Genomic DNA, 15,915 nt, shown 5'->3' on the forward strand with positions numbered 1-15,915 from the left:
ACTCCAAGTTGGTGATAGGAATGTTACCGCTACATCAATATACATTTTCATTTTTTTTCATACACGTTCATATCTGGCTCTGTTCAGCTACATCATCCTGCTACATTTGCTTTATATAGCTATAGACAACTGTGGATGTTTGGTATTTCAGACAATCATACTATCTGCATATTGCAGACTGAGAGCAACATATCCAGATTTTGGGATACACATTCCAGCTGCAAGAACATTTTGAACACATTTCGCAGTTTGGTTCTGCTTGTCACATTCATTTCATTCTGTACTGACTGCAGTATACTTTATTCAGGAGTTATTACTACTTTATTGGTGGATTCATAGCTCTTTCTCACACTCTCTCACTTGTTTTATTTTTACAATTCAGGATGGTACTTACTTCTAGGCTTTATTGACATGTTTTACCTGTAGTTATTACAATCCTTTCCAACAGTCTCACTTCTGTCATGTTTCAGTATTTCAACAGGGATATATTTCACACATGTGTTTTGCTCATCTTCTGCAGCTGTACTTTTCAGCCTGCTGCAGGTTGTGTACTATTATATTACAGGTGGGACATCTTTATTTCAGACTTTATTTCAGACATTTTCATTTTTCTGTTTGGATTACAGACTGCAACACACTTTTGTAATCATGCAATACTTGCAAACATTCTTACACTGTTACTTGCACATTTTATTACTTAGTGACTACACTGCACTCTTTTGCTAACTGTCATACTTTTATATTTATTTACAGTTATAGGGAGAGGATTACTGACCTGCCTGGTGGTGCAACTGCACCAGCCTATCGCCATAGGCTCTGCGGTTTGCAGAATGGACACCTGCAGCTGTAATATAAATAAAGTAATATTGGAATACACATCTTCATAATATCAGCTAGGTTAATTTCTTACATACATAATTAGATGTAGCTTACTCAGTAGTGGGGCGTTGGGCATTTGCCGGGCCTCCTGGATCCAAAGTTTCAGTTGGTCCTGCTTCCATCTCTTCAGGTCCGCATGGTGGTGACGGACCTGCTCACCAGTCCTTAGAATCCCTGTGGCACTGTTAAGATCATGAGCCAACCGGTCCCACGCCTCAACCCTATATGCTCCCCACAGGACCTGGCCCTGCATGAGTTGGGACTCATGATTGTGGACAAGGAGCCAAACCATATATTTGGACTCCTCAACGCCCCACTTCTGTGCTTGAAAGCAACTACCCTCACCTACTCCTGACATTCTGGCTGCAAGTTAGTTCTACAATCAGTTATGCTGTGTATTCCCGCCTATGGGGCTTATATATGCAGTTTTTCCCGCACTTATCTGTGATTTGCCATTTTGGAATTGTATCAGCTTCACAAAACCTGCTTTGTCATGCTCCTCTTTCTATTCATTCCTATATATTTGCTGCATTTCTAAGTACAGCTGTCATGGCTTAGTGGTTCAGTACCTTGACTATGGTGCATTGTATCCTGGGTTCGAACCTGGCCACTGCTTTTTATATTTTATGACTGTCTACACAGGCTAGGAGGTGTGTCTGCGTAAAGGCAGTTTTGTTACAGCTTGCTCAATGTTGCCCGTCGGTTAGCTTGTTGGCGCGGTGCGCAGCTCCGCGCAAGCGGGTTACGCTGGTTTACGCTTCATTTGGCTGTCAGCACGCATATTACGCTCAGCTCAGCTAGGGGCACACAGTTTCAGCGTGTTAAACCACTGCTCACCTACGGGCACTCATTCTACACCTGTTAAACCACTGCTCACCTACGGGCAGATGTACTCAACTTGTTAGACTGTAGCTCAGCTATAGGCACATCTGGCATCTTTTATTATTTTGTTATCTTACATTTCTTCAAAATAAATGGCCCATTTCATTACATTTTACATAAAATATATTTTTTTATGTGTACATATATGTCAGGGACTTGTTTTGTGCTTATTTCACTAAAAATAAAAATTGATGTTGGGGGGGCTCGAACCATGACTGCCTGCTCTTCAGCCGACCACTACGCTATTGCTTCTTGGCTTACTTTGCATATGTAGTTCTTATATGCTTTTCCACTGACTGCTGTGGCTAAGCTACAGGCACGCCCGCGCAAACGAGCGCACTCACGGGCAAACATCTTTACAATTTAAAAAAAATATATAACATGTTCATTTATATATTTTATGTTCATAGTCTGTGGGGGCATGTGTTGTGTTGGGTTTATTCACATTTCCATGGACTCTGTCATGGGGTTTTACTTTCGGCACTTTTACTCTTCTGGGGGCGTGTCCGTTTGCAGGGCTCGGCCTATGGACACGCCCCCTACTGTCTTCCACGGACTGTGTAAGCCTTAGGTGTGATTCAGCATGCCCTCATGCATATGCATGACATGCTGACGTCACACCGTTTAACTGCAGCCTCCACGTAAGCCTTGTAACTCTTACACGGAGGCTTCGTGAATCCTGCCCATAGTGTCTTTCTCTACTTTTAGAAAATGTTTGTACTTATTTATTTATTTTAAATCATCAACAGGCTTGTAACAGTTTGTTTCACAGCAAAAGGAAAAAGAAGACAAAAAGAAGGCTTGCGTATTGGTGGGGTACAGCTCAATCTCACTTTGGTGCCTAGGCCCCTTGTACTCTCTTACTAAATATTATCATCTGAGGATGCACAACATTGGTGAAAATTTGCAGTTTTTCTTAAGATTCCCATCAATGAAATGTGACTCAAGCATGTAGCTTGTCAGTCTCAGGGTCCATTATCTTGAGATGGTAGTAGTTTAAGCCTGTTTAAGCCTTAGTTTGACCCTGAGTAGCATCCTGCCCTCACCAAGAATGATACTTCGGTATAAAGAAAAAATGATCAATTTCAACAATTGGCTAACCTTCTGGTGTCATTAAAGGGGATCCAGTGTCAGTCAGCCTGGTACGACATGCTTGACAAGCTGCGTTGCTTTGCAAGAGACAGCTTGCACCTGTCACCCCTAGGCTTTCAAATACTGGCCAAGGCTCTTGCTGCCCCCATAGTGCCTTTTTTAGGCAAGGCTCAAAAGTCAAACCCACCTCCGTAAACAGCACAATTTACAACAAACTGAGGGTTATGCTACTCAATGCCAGGAGTTTAAATCTCAAAATGCACACACTCGAAACACTCCTCAGTATGGAGAACGTCGACATCTGTGCAGTAACTGAAACCTGGTTCAAGGCTCCAGAGAGCACCCCAGCACTACCGGGTTACAACTCATACCACACGTTTCGGCCACAGAACACGGACCGAAACACAAAAGGAGGGGGTGTATCCATATTTATCAAGGATACCTACACCTGCAGGTTAGTGGTGCAGCATGATACCTCTGAGATCATCCATGTGTAACTAACATCGAGCAAATCTGCAATGCAAATTGTGGCCTGCTACAGATCACCCTCCATGACCCAGGACCACCACTCCACCTGTCTGGAGACACTGGAAAACATGAAGGTCTTACCAAACACCCTGATATTGGGAGACTTCAATTACCCTACCATTCACTGGGAAAACAACTTGAGTACAAATTCCCAGGCCCAGCGCTTCCTGGAATTTATCAACTCAAATGTCCTGGATCAGCTGGTAAACTCCCCTACCAGAGTTGAAAACATATTGGACTTGGTCATCATCAACATGGGCAACAGGTGTTCCACACTGGAGGTCAACCTGTCACTGGTTAGATCAGACCATAAACTAATCACTCTAGATGTCCAAACCCCACCACCACCCCCAACTAAGGAAACCATAGCAAAAAAACTTTTCTAAAGCAAACTTCACCTTACTTAAGACAGAGGTAGTATGTTTCACAGCCCCCATGCTAAAGGATAATGCTGCCCAAGATGCAGAAACCTTTACAAATGCACTCTATGAGCACCTACAAGGATTCATGGATCGTGCCATCCCTAGCAAAATCAAGACTCACTCTTCTAAGAGAAGGAAACCAGTTTGATGGACCCCTGCAATAAACAGGCTATATAATAGGAGGAAACTAGTTCAGAAAAAAAGCAAATCCCAAGAAGGAAAGACATCCCTGATCAGTATCAGTAAGAAACTGAGGTCCCTCATGAAATCATCCAAGGCTAACTTCGAAAGAGAAATAGCCAAGGATTCAAAAGATAACCACAAAGCCTTCTTTAGCTATGCTAAGAATCTAAGTGGCAACTCACAGATATGCACTGAATTAGTGCAAAATAGCACAAAATATACTGAACCTACTGATATTGCCAACATCCTGGCAGATAGATTCAGTGCAAACTTCACCCCCCTCTCACCTCCAAAAGGGCCCACAACAATACCGGAAAAGTGGAGTGTCCCAAAAATCACAGACACACAGGTGAAAACAGCCCTTTCAAAAGCCAAAAACACAGCGTCAATGGGACCAGATGGTGTCCCAGGCTGCGTCTTGCACGAACTACAGAATGAATTAATACTACCACCTAAACACACTGTTCAACCTCAGCCTCTCCACAGGCTACGTGCCCATAGAATGGCACACAGCAATGGTTATTCCTCTCCACAAAGGAGGGGCCACAACTGACCTTGGTAACTATCACCCTATAAGCCTGACTAGCCTGGTCTTTAAGGCTGTGGAGTGCATCATCATGGAACTCATTAACAAAGACATTGGGAACCTCCAAACACTTGACCCGACCCAGATCAGCTTTGTTAAGGGCAGATCATGCCTACTAAACCTGGATGACTTTTTTGAGACAGTTACCAAGGCCACAGATGAGGGAAAGGTGGTTCACACAGCCTACCTTGACCTCACCAAGGCTTTAGACACCATTCCCCACTCGGGTATTACAGAAAAACTCACCAGCCTGAACATAAACCCCTACGTCACGAGATGGGTTACCAACTGGCTTACATACAGAACTCACACGGTAAGAATAGTGGGATCCAGGTCCGACTCTAAACCAGTCACAAGTGGTGTCCCGCAAGGCACGGTCCTGGGACCCCTACTGTTCGGCATACACTTCTCAGAAGTACAGGCAAACACAGGAGGACTATGGCTAACAAAGTTTGTCAATGACTGCAAACTGGGAGCCATCCTCCAAAAGGGCCTTAGTGAGACGGACACCTGGTGTCAAAGTCATGGCCTCAAGCTAAATGCCAAAAAATGCATAGTCATCCCGTTTGGGAAAAAAACAAAACACCCACGAATTACCACATATGTGGCAGCCCCCTTAATACAGAAGAGGTAATAAGAGATCTGGGGACCCAGGTAGATAGTAATCTCCCCTTTGATAATCATATTGCCAAAGTAGTTAGGAAATCCTTCTATGTGGCCCATCTAATTACTAAAGGGTTCGCATCTAGAAATAAAGAGGTTATAGTGCCCCTCTACTCATCACTCATTAGACCCATCATAGAGTACAATGCCCCATTTGGAATGTACCTTACAAGACACTTCCAACAGCTGGAAAGACCACAAAAGTACCTCACCAAGAGGATTACTGGTCTCAAACATATGTCCTATGCAGCCCGACTGAAAAAAACTCCGGCTGTACACAGTGGCATATCGCTTACTCAGAGGTCATCTCTGCCTGGCTTACAAAGCCATGTCCAACTCAGAATTGATGGACATGCTTCACCTAAAGAAATCCAATTCACTGTGAGCCACGTGCTCTAGTGAGCTAAACCCCGCCACAACAATAAATAAAACATGCTGGAGGGATAGATTCCTGTCACATAGACTCCCCATGCTTTGGAACAAAATTCCAAATTACATCAGGCAGAGCCCCTCACTAACACTCTTCAAGAGAAACCTTGATGAGTGGATGGGTAGCAGAAAATACACCCCTGGGATCACTTCATTGGCTCTGCTTGATAGAGGATCAGTTAATCAATGGGGCGGCGAAAGCCGACATACTCTGACTAGGCTTATAAATGCCCTCGGGCAGATAGCCTAGTACCTACCTATGAACCTAAGCTTAATTAGGTGGTAACTAGATGAAACTTAATTCTTGATAAAATTTAAGTGTTGACACTTATTCAAGTCATTGCCAGCTGCAAAACCCCCTCCATGAATCAGGACACCAACTCTAAGCAAAAAACACAATCCAGGCTGGAAACAACCACACAGGAAACAGGATGAACCAGATTTTAATGTCAGTTTTAGCACTTTTGTCTGTATGTAGCACAAGACTTCTTCAGAAACATTATAATAATACAAAACGTCCATTAAATACCATACTTTCCCCTCACCTAAAAAAACACATGCACTGCCAGAACCAATGAAAGCCACACTCCATTTAAAATACCTTACAAATTCTTGACAATTAAAGATTTGGTACCAAGCATTAAAATCACACAGTCTTAAAGACACATGTTCTTTGAAAAACACACATTTGATATATACAAGAACTTCATACTATATAGGAACGAAGCTTCAAAATGCTGGCAATAGATATAGTTTCATTGAGTCCAGGTGGAAAACAAGCATTAAACCTAACTTGCCACCTTAACTCTTTATATTCAGTGGTATCAGCCCAAGGACCACCTCTTACATTTTTATTAATCACCTCAAGACACAAAAATCCAAATTCATGACCAGGGTTTTCAATCACATGCTTAGAAAGTGCATTGTTGGGGTTCCCTTTCTTAATAGTATTGATGTGCTCATACATATGATCTTTAAACCTTCTTTGGGTCTTTCCTATATAGAATAGTTGGATGTAAATACCATTGACAGTGATCTTGTCACCTTCTATGATGTACTTACATAGGCCACAAAAGCCACATTTATGGGTACCAGTTCTCCCATTGATCTTATTTGAAACACCACCCTCTCCATTTTCTAAGATTTCCTTAATATTCCTCCCTGTCATAAACAATTTTGACACTACCCCCAGTCAACTTTTGAATTTCATGAAAACATGAAAAAACATTCCAGTTCTTTTTCAAAATTTCATAAATATGATCACAATCGGGAGAATAGGTGGTGAAAAAAATTAGTTTATAACCAAAATTGTCTCCATCATCAGGTCTGTTGTTTAGGCCAAAAGTGTCACTATCACCATTTAATAAAGGGAGAAAAAAAAACATTTCTTCTTTTCTCGTCAACCTCATCTCTTATGTTTTATACTAGTTCCTGAGGGCAACCTCTAGCCAAAAACATATTGTCCAAAAATTCACATTCATGGAGGTAGGTTTCTTCTTCAGAATCCATCCTTGTCAGACATACAAACTGCCCCTTTACAATGCCATGTTTTTGGTGTCCCAGATGGCAACTGTAATGTTATAGGAGGCAAATTAAAAAGGTGGGTTTCCTATAAATGCTGCTGACCAACCTTTTGTTCACTGTGTCTTTGGTGATTTTTACATCTAAGTATGAGATGTCTTGTGAGGTAAAAACAAGAAAATCTGTTTGATTAATGAAGTCAAGGAAGACCTTCAATTCATCTACACTTTCGTTCCAAACAATAAAGATGTTGTCCAAAAAACACAAATAGAGGGACAATGTTCAGGCCTCTCCATGCTTCTCAAAAATAAACCTTTTCTCCCATTGCAACATAATTACGTTTGCAAATATGGGGGCACAAGCTGCCCCCATTGCCACTCTTTTTTTCTGCAAAAAGTAGTGTCCATTAATGTAAACATAGTTATGTTTCAACACCATCTCCATTAACACATCTAAGATGTTGATCTCCTTATTAGAAAAAAGGTGGTTTTCAGTTAGAAAATCATGATACGAATCTAAACCCTCCTCATGGAGTATCACACTGAATAAATTAATAACATCCACAGTGCACAAAATTAAGTCATCTTTGAATTCAATTTTAGACAATTTAGTAAGTAAGTCCCAGGAGTCCCTACAAATGTGCTGTACGCCTTTCAAAACTTTTTTAAATTTAATATCTACATATCTGGCCATAGGGTGGGTTTTAAATTTAGATGCATTCACAATTGGCCTAATTGGTGTGTCCCTTAAGCTCTTGTGGATTTTGGGCAATCCAAATATCATAGGTATTATTGGATACTTCACAGCCAAAAAAAAAAGGATGCACAACCTTGGTGAAAATTTACAGTTTTTCTTAAGATTCCCATCAATGAAATGGGACACAAGTATGTAACCTGTCAGTCTCAGGGTCCATTATCTTGAGCTGGTAGTAGTTTAAGCTTAATTGGGTGGTAACTAGATGAAACTTAATTCTTGATAAAATTTAAGTGCTGACACCTATTCAAGTCATTGTCAGCTGCAGGATCACCTCCGTGAATCAGGACACCCACTCTGCCTATTTGGATCTACTTGAGTCTATCAAATACATCCAAACACTATGGTTTTGGGCGACTTTAACTAGCCATCAACTGGGTAAATTATTCATGCTCAAACTCATTTGACCAAAGGTTCCTCAGTTTTGTTAACTCCATTACCATGAACCAGCTTGTTGACACCCCCACAAGGGGTGCCAACATCCTGGATCTGGTGATCACCAATATGGGGGACCACTGTAACACCCCCACTGTGAGGTCCTCCCTGGTGAGATCTGACCACAAATCGGTCTCATTTGAAGTAACTATCACACCTAACCCCACCCCAGCAGCAACTAAACTAAGAAACTTCCCCAAAGCAGATTATAACCTCTTACGGGATGGTATAAATAGCTTCACTGCACCTTCTCCTTCAGATGGAACTGGCAACTATGCCGAGCTCTACACCAAAGCGTTATACAAACACCTGTATAACTGCATTGACTCGGCCATACCTGATAGGACCAAAACTAACTCCTCAATGAAGAGCAAACCTGCCTAGTGGACAACTGCCATTAATAGGTTTTACAATAAGAGGAAGAAATTTGCTGTCTGGGAGTAAGAGGGAATGAGCACTCCTAAACTGAAAACCCTCCCTCCTCAGCTTAAACAGGCAAATAAGACTTCTTGTGAAGTCCTCCAAAGCAAACTATGAGTCCAAACTAGCTTCCTCAACAAAGGACAACCACAAGGCATTCAATAGTTACAACCATAACCTACAAGGAAAGGCTCAGATTTGTGCCTAACTGGTAGTTAATGATACTACATATACTGAGCCTGTGGACATAGCTAACCTGTTGACCGACAGGTTCTGTGAAAACTTCACTCCCCTGTCCTTGCCACACATATCTCATGACATCCATTCCACCTGTCCCTTACCTTGTATTTCTGAAGAGCAAGTAGTAAATGCCCTCTCTAAGGTCAAAAACACAGCATCTATGGGACCTGATAACATCCCAGGCTGCATCCTACATGGGCTCCAACATGAATTAGCAACACCATTGGGTGCTCTTTTCAATCACAGTGTAAGCACCAGCTTCATATCAGCTGAATGGAAAACAGCCACCATTATTCCCTTGCACAAAGGTGGTGCTTCCACTGACCCTGGGAACTATAGACCTATTAGCCTGACTAGCCTTATCTGCAAGTTCATGGAGCGAATCATCATGGACCATATCAAAAAAGATATAGGTAATCTCCAAACACTTGACCCTACTCAATTTGGATTCGTCAAAGGGAGATCATGCCTGTTAAACCTGGTGGACTTCTTCAAGACAGTCATCAAGGCCTTGGACAAGGTGAAATCTGTGCATACAGCCTACCTGGACTTAGGCAAGGCATTTGACACTATCCCCCTCTCAGGCATCATTGACAAACTCACCCAATTAGGCATCAACCCTTATATTATTAGACGGTCACTAACTGGCTCACTGATGGAACTCATATAGTCAAAATAGGGGAATCCACCTCCAACAGTAGACCTGTAACCAGTGGTGTTCCACAGGGATCAGTCCTGGGACCTCTACTGTTTGGTATCTATTTCTCTGACATACAAGCAAAAACTAAAGGTCTGTGGTTGACAAGGTTTACTGATGACTGCAAACTGGGAGCAGTCATAGAATCTCCAAATTATGTCAACATCCTACAAGAGGGTCTTACACAAACAAATGGCTGGTGCCAAAGTCATGGCCTTAAACTCAATGCAAAAACATTTAATATCATTCCTTTTGGTAAAGTGATGTTGCTGCTAACTATGAAATCAACAGCAACTCCTTAAGTATGCACTCAGTGATGAGACACCTGGGCTCACAGGTTGACAGCAACCTAACCTTTGATCACCATGTCTCCACAGAGGTAAGAAGGGCATTCTATACTGCTCATCTAATAAGTAAGAGCATTTCCTCCAGAAAAAAAGGAAGTTATTAACTCTCTGTACTCTTCCCTCATCAGGCCAATAATTTAGTACAATGCCCCTTTTGGTATGTACCTTTCTAAGCACCTGTAGCAATTGAAGGAACATCAAAGGTTCTTCACAATGAAAACTAAAGGCCTTCACCATATGTCCTATGGTGATCGCCTGAAATCACCGTCACTTTATTCTATTTCATACAAACTACTCAGAGGTGATCTCTGCCTTGCATATAAGGCAATCTCTGACCCTGCGTTATTGGAAATGCTTCATATCTGAAAGTCAAATGGTACACAGGTTACTCGCTCTAAAGAGCTTAACCTGGTATGTGACATTAATAAAACCTGCTGGTGGGACAGATTTGTCTTCCAAAGGTTACCACACCTTTGGAACAGACTTCCACTTTATGTCAAACAGAGCACCTCATTGGTCCTCTTTGAACGCAATCTGAATGATTGGATGTGTGACTGTAAATTCACACTGGGGGTTCCACCTGTGTCCCTCTTGGACAGAGGCAATAGGTGCTGATTGTGAAATAAGGGTAAGAACTTGGCTAGGATTGTAAGGGCCCTAGGACCATTAGCCTTGTAACTTCCTATAATCCTGATGATAGATCTGCATAGTTGAAGACTGTTTTCTCTTGTTGGCATTTTTCATGTCAGTTAACTATTTTAACAAAATATGGGTAGGGTAGGAAACAGGATTACATGGGTAATACCACACTAAAAAACTATTTAAAGAGTTCCCCCCCCCCCCAACAAAGGAGGTGACAGTACTGACTGACCTCAGCCTTTCAGTATTTAAACTAGAAATGATGTTTATTATGAAAAGGAGAAGCAAGAAAGTGCTGATGATAAAACAGCCACAAACCATAAGAGCATAACAGGAGTGGTACTCACCATTAAGGAGCAACAAGAAAGATTAGATCTGTGAACTACAGGAAAGACTTCAGACTATGAGGTAGAGAAGTACAAAGTAACAGCTAAGGACATTGCTAGAACTAACTTCTGTGTAAGTGCATGGGAGGCACTGTGGCAATGATGATGTTGTTGTTTTTCTTTCGGCTTTTCCCAGTTATGGGTTGCCACAGCAGAACTCCAGTCCGCTAATGACTGGCAGTTGATTTTTATGGTGCCAAGGTGCCAGCTCAATGCCCAACCTTCAATGAAGGCATGCCCATTCACACATGTCTTTTGAAAGCCACTTGACCGTGGGGAGGACATGCAGACTCCACACAGAAGGCGCTCCAGCCAAGAATTGAACAGGAGAACCTATTGCTGTGAGGTGACAATGCTACCGCTGCACCACCATGGCTTATCACTGTGGCAGTGATGATATGGATTACAAAAGTTAGACAGACAAGAAATTGAAGACACCAATGTGTTTTAATGAGGTGTGGCAAGCAATGAATAAAAAAGGCATAAAAGACAAGAAACAGGGGAAAGAAATGGCAAACATTTGGAATTCAAGAAGTAAATGAAAAGTGGTGGGCAAAGGTAAAAGTTGGTCAACAGAAACTAGTCTATCAAAGAAGGGATGGGAACAATGACGTTTTCAGCTGTATAACAGAAATTAAAAATGTTAGCCTTTGAGGGTATAATAAATGAAACTGGTGGGGGGAGGAATACAAAGAAAGGGAAGAAGAAACAGAAAAGTTGAAGGAATGGTTGTTTCACTTCAGTCTCTACAACAGACAGCATTTTGAGCAAATGAACCCAGGTTAGCAGATGAAGAGGTAAACAAACACATGCAGGCTGAAGACATGAAAAGGAACTGGAGGGCCAGATGAAATCTTTTTCTGGGTACATAATTAGTGGTATAAGTCTTGGGAGAGTCATTGATGAAAACAGTCCTTCAAGTTCAAGACTGCACCACACCTCTTGACTGCCGAGATTTTTATCTCATATTTTTGGTGTTTCACTCATAAAAATTGGAAGTTTCTGGAAAATCAGTGAGGACTGATGTCACTAAATAATGACATAACATTAAGATTCAGACTTCATATCTTTCAGAACATGCATGTTAACACAAATTCTGTTAATCAAGCAACTTTCTAGGCTTATGCAGACTTCATATCTTTCAGAACATGCATGTTAACACAAATTATGTTAATCTAGCAACTTTCTAGGCTTATTAGAGCAATATTTATAATTTATCCATATTTTGGGTTCCCCCATTACTTTAAGCTATGTCCAGATTTATTGTGGTATGAGTTTGGAATGCACTCTGTTGAGAAGTTAAATACTGCAGCAATGTAACTGCACAACATGGGGTTGATGGAAAATACCAAATAAACATAGACCTGTCAATGTTACCTCTGTCTTGGGAAAGGTAATGAAACATACAGTTACAGCTAGAATGTTAAGCAAGTGGGGTGGATATTACTGAGGAAATAACAGCGCACCCAAGGGTGTTATGAAGCATGACCCCACAGGTAGAGGGCCTCTTCATTCCTGGAAGAACCGTAATTTCCCTTAGAAAACTCATCCTGAAAGGCATTATTGTAATTAGATAATATGCTGTAATATATTTGTTTAATATATATTTTTGATGTAAAATAGTTCGTTTGCCTAATGTTTCAAACTTGTAACATATGTAATTGCTGCTGGAGTAAGTAGTTTATATATAAAATCAAAATATAAGTTATGCAAGTATTTAATGTTTGCACACAAAAAGAAACACAAGCAGACTTGCATGTACACTCAGAAACATGCACAGATACAGAACAGACAGAAAGACTAACAGACACTGTCACTGATGCAGAACAGACAGAAAGATTAACACACACTACGTGGCCATCAATTACAGCTACGTTCTCCACAGAGTACACTTCAATGCCTCATAGTGATAAAATGAATAAAAAAATAATAATACAGTGCAGGGCACACTTTGCAATGAGTCTCTCAACTGTCTATAATTGTGCTCTGCCCTTCAAAATATTTGATTTTCTAGTAAATCACTTAAGATTACAGTCAATCAATGAAGCCAAATATTATACTTTCTCACGTAATGTTTAGGAAATTAATGTTTAAGTGAATTAGGGTCATATTTAAAAATTGTGCCTGATTGCAAGTCATTAGCCCTCATGTTGTTGGCTTTATCAATGATTCTTGAACAAAGAAGTTGACAGGTATACTCTCTGTCTCTCACATACTTGCACACATTACTTTTCCCCCCAACTTTACACTCACAAAATAGCAAGGTTGCATTTAGTGCAAGTAAAAACATGTCAGCCACTGAAGTTCATGCTTCACAACAGCTTAATATGCTGCTGTGAAGTGGTGGACTTTTTTTATTTATTTATTTTTTTTACTGGGTGACACATGAACATTAACACTTTGTTGGAGAACATCTGTTCTCCATTATAGGGTGATTATGTACCTTTATCAAATTATCTAAGCTTCCTTAACATCATTAGATTGACAGATTGCAGGTTATGCAGTTTTATACTGCAGGTGTCTTGCCAATACAGCATGTTGCAAAACAACTGGCTAACAACAAATACTGATGTGAGGACCCCAGTCAACATGATATAGCTGAACTTCAATAATGATTTCAAATATAGGGAAAATAGAAGGTAAAGGATGGACTCTAACATGATTGGCTCACCAGGGAACTAGCTGGCAGACAGAGCAAAGAGGGCAGTGATAAAGGCGCGCTGTGAGGAAGCACTGAAGAACAAAGCTTGGTACTTGGTTCGATGAGTGTCATTTAGCTTTTTTTTTCTGGGTGGCTTAGCATAATATTTACTGAACAGGGGAGTAATGATTTCCTATACACACCACAATGTGCACAGTGGTCACTGACACAGTTATTAATGCGGAAAGGAGAGGAGGTAGTTAACAGCTAATGCAAAGTTATGCATTTTAACAGAGACACACTAAAGAGGATTTACCCAAATGTCACAGGTAGAGAAAGATCCATGTGCGATTACTAGAATGCCATGCTTAAATTATGCAAGACAATATGGGAGGGGAGAGGTGCTCATGTAACCAACAGAATGATGGGGTGAATGATATGAGTAGTGGAACCTAGGGAATCAGACAGTATTCCCACTGCACTAACACTGAAGCTGCAGCTGGACTACTGTCATCCTCTTCTCCTGAGTGGATCCCAGTAATTCACAACACATTAGTTCAACACATAGAAAAAAAAAGAAACACTGAGAAAGCGATGTGAATGGGAGGATGAACATGAGAAAAACCCAAAGATAAAATACTTAAACATAGAGGATGAAGGTGATCAATGGTGGTACCAAACAGGAATGACCTATGGTAAGAGTTAAACTCAGTGTAGAAGAAAAGCTATTGTTAGTGTTGCAGGATCACTGAAGGGAGGGGTGGTTATAACTTTACAGGATTTAGACGAGCTTAAAATGATTGGTTACAGAAGAGAATAACTGATACAAGAATAGGTGAAATAACCCTAAGTAATTCAACAGTCTGGTTCTATGTTCTAAAAATACATTTTTAGCAATTTATAGTACTGGTATAAATAAAAATATAAATAACTTGTTTTCACAGAAACCTTTCTGGTTTCTTTAAATATAGATGGAAACACACTGTACTCATGTCATTGTCATGTTACATAGTTCCTGGAATCAGTATTTTTTAATATTATGTCATAATGTGTACAAACTACATACCATGAGCTAAATGTCCATTAAGTAATGTATTACAAGTTCTGATGCAAGACCTCTAGCTCTATGAAGAGGACTGCAATAGAGAATGTGGCCCCGACAGCTGCAATGCAAACTAGCATGAAGTCCATTTTGAATTTAGTAGCATATGGCTCATTCAAGTTTCCACATCATATCAAACAATATTACATAGAGATAAATTATTGGCTACCCTTATTTAACATTCATTATGCCTCAGTGCACTCATTAGTGTTATTGCAGAATCCAGGCTTAAATAGTCTAGACATGTTGTTAAACTGCATGATTACCTTCTTCCCAGTGCAGCCTTGACATTGTGTTTCCTGCAACACTATAACAATAATATCACATTTAACTTTCCACAGGACAAGATGGACAAGAACAGATTAAAGGAAAAGATGCCAAGTGCCAAAACCTTTTCACACAGCACTGCAGCAGGCACAGAAAAAGAAAAGAAAGAACCATTCATCAAACAAGACTCAACTCTACAAACAGTGGATGAAAATAAAATAACCAAGAAGGATAATTTAGACTCTCTGGAAGAAACAAATATTTAGTTTACTTCTTCAAAAAGAAATAGCACATTGTACATATTCTACATAGGAGTACTTACTGCTTACTTTGACACATGTTTTAAAGTAACAGAAACATATAGGATTACTCACTGAGGCTGGACAATTTTTTGAAGTGAAACTTCTTTAGGCACGGAAGTGCAAGTTTGGAGTGAAATGGAAGTGAGACTCCACTGGACGGTGGCGCTGTTCTACTCTTCTAGTTGTCTGATAATTGGCTGAGAGGTCTAATTTTACAAGTACCCCCTCATAACACCCCTGGGCAGGTGTTATCGATACATTAACACACACTCTGTCAGGCATTATTGCTTGCCTTGTGTTTACTCAGTGTTGCATCAAAGTTTATGAAGTGTTAGCTACCCATGATAGAAGTATGGACTTTCCTTTGCACTTCTTTACAAAAGTTTCACGTCTAACCCGTGTGGCAACCATGCACAGTTTTTAAAAAAGAAGTGATTTTCTAAGAGAAAAGAAAGCAAATGTTAGAAACGGATACTAAAACAAAGCAGTTCCTCCAAGTAC

General features: G+C 40.6%; 1 protein-coding gene across 1 annotated transcript in view; it reads left to right on the plus strand.

Annotated features, from left to right (window-relative positions):
- Positions 1–15,915, plus strand: part of SLC5A5 (solute carrier family 5 member 5) — a 427,828-nt gene that overhangs the window by 411,432 nt on the left and 481 nt on the right. The window contains exon 15 of the mRNA XM_044054751.1: positions 15,187–15,915. This exon is cut by the window's right edge and continues 481 nt beyond it. Within this exon, the coding sequence (XP_043910686.1) occupies positions 15,187–15,378 (192 nt within the window). The 3' untranslated portion in view covers positions 15,379–15,915. The remainder of the gene's footprint in view (positions 1–15,186) is intronic.

The sequence above is a fragment of the Protopterus annectens genome, chromosome 13.part0 (assembly GCF_019279795.1).
Source record: "Protopterus annectens isolate FY-2018-M chromosome 13.part0, PAN1.0, whole genome shotgun sequence".
Lineage (NCBI taxonomy): Eukaryota > Metazoa > Chordata > Ceratodontiformes > Protopteridae > Protopterus > Protopterus annectens.